This window comes from Frankliniella occidentalis, unplaced genomic scaffold (assembly GCF_000697945.3).
Source record: "Frankliniella occidentalis isolate FOCC.00 unplaced genomic scaffold, Focc_3.1 Scaffold422, whole genome shotgun sequence".
Classification (NCBI taxonomy): domain Eukaryota; kingdom Metazoa; phylum Arthropoda; class Insecta; order Thysanoptera; family Thripidae; genus Frankliniella; species Frankliniella occidentalis.
The window spans coordinates 110,800-116,002 of record NW_026267543.1 but is presented as its reverse complement, the minus strand read 5'-3'; the positions used below and the strand labels follow the sequence as shown (position 1 = coordinate 116,002).

The following is a 5,203-nucleotide window of genomic DNA, read 5'->3' as shown; positions in this document are numbered from 1 at the left end:
TTTGCCAGGTTTGCCACTTGGGGTATTGACGGACTAGTTGCTCTGGCTATACTCCGCGCACAAGGGGGGAGGAAGGGGGAGGGGCCTTCACGTAGGACGCACGTACAGCCTATTGGCAGTGTGTTATGTGCACCTCCACAGGTTGCTGTTAATAGCAACAGACGTAGCCAAACGGGTGTCCGGCCTGTTTATTCACTCTTGGCTTGTGTTGATACTGAAAATCTACCTTTAAAATGTATTCAAGTGATAGAACTGAGTACGCCAACTGCTCTAGATTCGTTCAGCAGGTTATTTTTAGGGCTAATTTTGTGAAGCCAAGCAGTGGCTTCAATTTCATCATGGACTGGAAGGAATTTTGATCTGTTGGAATCATCCAGAAATGTTACCTCAACTCTTGCAATTCCACTCTATTAACAAAGTAAATTTAAGATTTAACTCCAGAGGTAATTTCTTAAGATCACTCTATTAATCATTTTTGGATTGTTGTCATTTTGGGGCTTACCTGTACCTTTTGTTGAAGTTAGGTTAGGCAGTATACTCTGTAAGATGTTCTAAACTGCATTTCTTTTGTCTCAACTATAATATGTATTTTTTTTGTGTCTTTTTCAGATGAATTTTGGGCAGCATGCCTGGGCTAGGTGGGGCTGGGCCCTCTCGGGCCAACAACATGTTTGTGAAAATGGGGTTGTCTCCACCCAAAGTGAAATGCGAACCCCGTCCAAAAAAAATGAAAATGGGTTCAAAGTGGAGGAGGATGATGATGTCTCTTCGATCACGGGGAGTGAAATGTTTGCCCTCAACCCTGACTTCTTATCTAGTCAAAGTAAATGCCAGTCATGGTTAGAGCAGCAAACTCTTGAAGGTGAGTGATGTATTTAGACATTGGTCGAATTGTCTCTTCAATCCATTCTGAGGAAATGCAATTAAAGCTACCTCTTATTTCGCAGCCCCTCCATCTGATCCTGGGTTGCCACAAAAAGAGGTAGTTAAAAAACAACCTCTTGTTCCCTACACCCCGTCAGCCTCCTCCACCTCCACTCGTTGTAAGTTACCTTGAATACGGCATGACCACTTTATGTTATTGTAGTACATTCTCATTGAAAAGCAATCTTTAAGGTACTTTATTTTTTCAGGTACACGCACTAGAGAAGAGGAAGGCCGAATCTCTTCTCCAAGCAGTCGATTTGGTTTGTACATACTGTTTATACTCGTCCTTAAAATGAAAATTTATTTCATCTTTATAGTGTCATATTCTTTTATTCTTAGCAAGAGCAGTTCTCAGGCAGGGTAATCTGAAACAGTTTTATGGTTTAAGTAAGAGGCTAGGATACAGCAATCCCCCTAGACAAATAGGTAAATTTATTTGTACCTTAATGAAATTCTCATCTGCATCAAATAGTATTTGCTAAAATTGATCATTTTCTCTAATTCTTCAATAATTACCTGTGTTTCAGCTCTGATCTCTGAAGCAGAGAAAGAGAACCATGTGGTTCCATTTCCATCCATTTCCAGTGGAAATTCTGCGAAAAGGAAATGTTTGGGTAAGTTAGTATCATCAATATATTTCTCGGTATTGCATTTAAACTTGATACCTGAAATCCTAAGAAGCAAACAGTCTGAGGTGTATGAAAAAGTCATGTTTAATATTTATCTTTCAAATTTCTCCTTTCCCCATTTTCTTTTTAAAGGAAACAAAACGGATTTGGCTGAAGCAAGCATTCCATCCAACTTGTGTGATACTCCTATCCCTGGTCCTTCAACCACACAAGGCAAGAGAAGTTCAATTATGTTATTTTACCCACTTCATTTCTAGTTCTATGTATCTAATCTGATCTAATCTAATTTAACCTCTGTTTGGAAGAACCCCAAACTGTAAGCAAGGGAGTCAATTTCAGTTAATTTTTTGTGGAATACATCATGTTTCTGTAATGCTTGCTGTTTCGCGTGCTCACACATTTTAATTTTCTCTTCTGATTATCCTGTTATGTTAGGAGATGATGTACCATCTCGTGTTCAACTTATTATCTTGAATTATTAAATATAAATCAGTTTTCTTTAGCTGAGATGCATTCAAGATTAAATTGTGTTTCTTACATTTTGTCCTGGAAAATCTGTTCAAACTATTTTACTTTTTGCTTCACAGGAAGTATGACTGATTTGGTTGGACTTGGCGGTCTATCCAACGTAGTGCCCCATACTTTTACCAACCCGGAACCCTCATCCAAAGCATACAGGAGAAGTTCAAGTACGTCATTTTACCCATTATTTCTATCCATCTTTATTATTTAAATTTTCTTTTATGAAATAAGTTTTAATGAGTTTCAAAAGCATATTACACCATGCCTCTTTAGTGCTTGCTATTACTTGTGGTTATACATTTTTATTTTATTTTTATTTGCAGGGGCTAGAAACATTTCAACTGTGATTGTTTCGGAAAGAGCATGCTCTTCTCCTCAAAATAAATGCCAGACTGCTACAGCTGTTAATTTATTATCAATGGATGGAAATGATGAATCAGAATCAACCACAAAGAAATCATCTGAATTACTGGATAGTCCTATTGCTCCCATTTTGGCATCAAAGAAACTTCACCAAAGTATGTATCTATTGATTATTTTACTTTGCAATCACTTTCCTTATAAATTATGGATATGTTACCTTCAAAAAATATTTTCCTCTTATCAGAACTACTGCAGAAGACACCAAGCAACCAGCCTCCAACCGTGCACTGCTCCAGTGTTCTCCCCGCTGATAACTGTACCTCACCTGTCAAAGACAAAAGTACAAGTAAGTAAAATTTCACATTTTATCTGAACTCATAGATTTGTTGCAATTTTGAGACTTAGACTGAATTGTTTTGTTAATGTTTTGTGGTTAGATTTTTTGTATTTCTTATATTTTTTGTGTAAATTCTATTCAGGAAACAACACTGATCTGGTTGAAGCGAGTGCTCCATCCAACAAAGGTGATACTCCAACAATTCCAACGACCACTGATCTCTCAGCCACACCAAGGAGAAGGAGAAGTTCAAGTATGTAGTTTTCATACTCTATCTAATGTGATCTTTGTTAATCTTTCAATACCTCTATTTGCAAATGAATCTTAGAAGTCTTTTCATTTAAACCTTTTTCAAAACTAATCAAAGTCTTTTCTTTTTAGGAAAGAGAACCACCATGTCAAGCAGTGTGGACTTAATATCTGATTCTGATGAGAGTCTTTTTCATGGAGGAACGTCAGAGGATAGTTTCAAAGTAGACAACCCTTCCAGCTCCAGCAGTGACAGCACCAATAGTGATTGTTCTTCCCATTCTGTCCATGACGTTCTCAACAGAAAAACTCATTCTTCTAAAAGCCGTAATCTGGAAATCGCTGAAATGGATGACTCTGACGATGAGAGGCCCACTGTTCCACAGAAAAAGATCAGGAAGAGGAGGAAGGGTGCAAAATGCAGCAGGGAAGAAAGATCTAGGAAAAAATACTTAAGGAATTCCGGTCAAGAGTACGAGAAACATGATCCAAATTCTAAGACACCAGTACGTGCTGCTCGGCAAAGGAAGCCACCTCACACCTGTAAGACGAACTACTGCCAGGATATAATTACTGATGATGTGGGCGACTCTATATTCCATGAGTACTGGGATCAGCAGTCGTATGAGAAGCGGGTATCCTATGTTTGTGCAAGAGTTGAAATCAAGCCAGTAAAAACTAAGAGACCTAGACTACCAGCTGGACATAAGAAATCTCATCCCAAGTCAGTGTCTCACAAGTACTGTTTCCACATCCATGGCGAAAGTAAGCAGGTGTGCAAATCAACATTTCTTAACACCTTAGGTGAGACAGATGGATTTGTTTACCTTGCAACCAAGAAAAAGCTTAAATCACTATCTGGAACCGTGGCTCAGGATAAAAGAGGGCGGCACGCTCCAAAACATAAGCTTAAGCCCGATGTGATTGATGAAGTTAAAACTCATGTTTTGCGTTTCCCTTCATATAAATCACATTACAAGAGGAGTGAAGTGGGTGACACAAGATACCTGCCTAGCCATCTTGACATCAGACAAATGTACAACATGTACATTTCAGAAGGTCACAAATATGTTTCATACTCAACATATGAAAGAATTTTTAATACATTGGGACGCTCCTTTAAGAAACCTGCAACTGACACATGCTCAAAGTGTGATACCTGGAATCAAATGATTAACACTAGAACTACCGGGATTTTCGTATACCTAGATCTACCGGAGGGGTCATTTTGACCCCTATGTACTATTTCGCCGTTTTAGCTGTGATAAGACTGCGGTTTTGGGTACACAACTTCTTATTTTTGGTTTTTATAACACTTCAAGCAATTATTGCACCCATAGGGGTCCCTGTGAAGGGGTAGGTAGGCAACCTGCAAAGCACAAAATGTAATTTTTCAGAAGTTTTACAGTTCTTTTCGTTATTTTTCGTTTTGTTTTGGGAAAATTGCATAGGATTACCATCAAAAACAATAATTCTCAACATTTTAGCAGAGTCTGTGTTTATTTCAGTCTAACCGACAACCGTAAACACCGCCAATTCTGGAAGTAATTCTGAAACTTTGGTTCTGCGGAGAAAACAGTGCACAAATATCGTGCAATAACAGTCGTAATAGACCATTTATTATCATTTTTAACCTCCGTTCGACCATGTAGCGCGTTTTCAGGCTGACAGTACCGTTGCGAATGCCTCACAAGTACTATGTAAGAAAAACATGATTTTGTAATGTGCGGGTTGCCTACCTATGCTGATAGAGCTTCAAAGTAGTCACACGACCAAGCGGAAGTCAACACTTTCCACAAAGAACAACAATGGCAAGGTTTAAGTTGAAAACCGCTCGTTAAAACCATCAGAGCCCTCGAAAACTGACACAGGGGTCAAAATGACCCCTTCGGTAGAGCGAGGTATATGTTATAATATCTCCTACAGTTTTTGACGCACATGCCTGGTTTTTCGTGTCAACGCGTATTTTGGTGACCCATGAAAAGTCAGAAAGTGGCGGGTCGATAGAAAAAAAATTTCATAGTTCATTTGGCAATTTAAAATCGAAAGGGGTCATTTTGACCCCTCCGGTAGTTCTAGTGTTAAAGAAGAGACAGATGATTCTAAACGCAAAGAGATTGAGGAGCTCAGGGATGCTCATCTTGACAGAGCTCAGGCAGGCTATGATTTGAAAAAA

General features: G+C 38.8%; 2 protein-coding genes across 2 annotated transcripts; both read left to right on the top strand.

Moving 5' to 3' along the window:
• The first annotated feature begins 233 nt into the window (after positions 1-233).
• LOC127751313 (uncharacterized) lies at positions 234-1,822 on the top strand. The gene is made up of 7 exons (XM_052274665.1): positions 234-287; positions 610-862; positions 930-1,043; positions 1,134-1,187; positions 1,267-1,353; positions 1,455-1,541; positions 1,689-1,822. The coding sequence occupies exons 1-7, from the start codon at positions 234-236 to the stop codon at positions 1,811-1,813; spliced, it is 774 nt and encodes a 257-aa protein (XP_052130625.1). The 3' UTR covers positions 1,814-1,822.
• A 242-nt stretch (positions 1,823-2,064) lies between these two features.
• On the top strand, positions 2,065-4,319 carry LOC127751316 (uncharacterized). The gene is made up of 5 exons (XM_052274667.1): positions 2,065-2,245; positions 2,402-2,596; positions 2,686-2,787; positions 2,921-3,031; positions 3,160-4,319. Exons 1-5 carry the CDS (start codon positions 2,065-2,067, stop codon positions 4,257-4,259), a joined length of 1,689 nt encoding a protein of 562 aa, XP_052130627.1. The 3' UTR covers positions 4,260-4,319.
• The last annotated feature ends 884 nt before the right edge of the window (positions 4,320-5,203 follow it).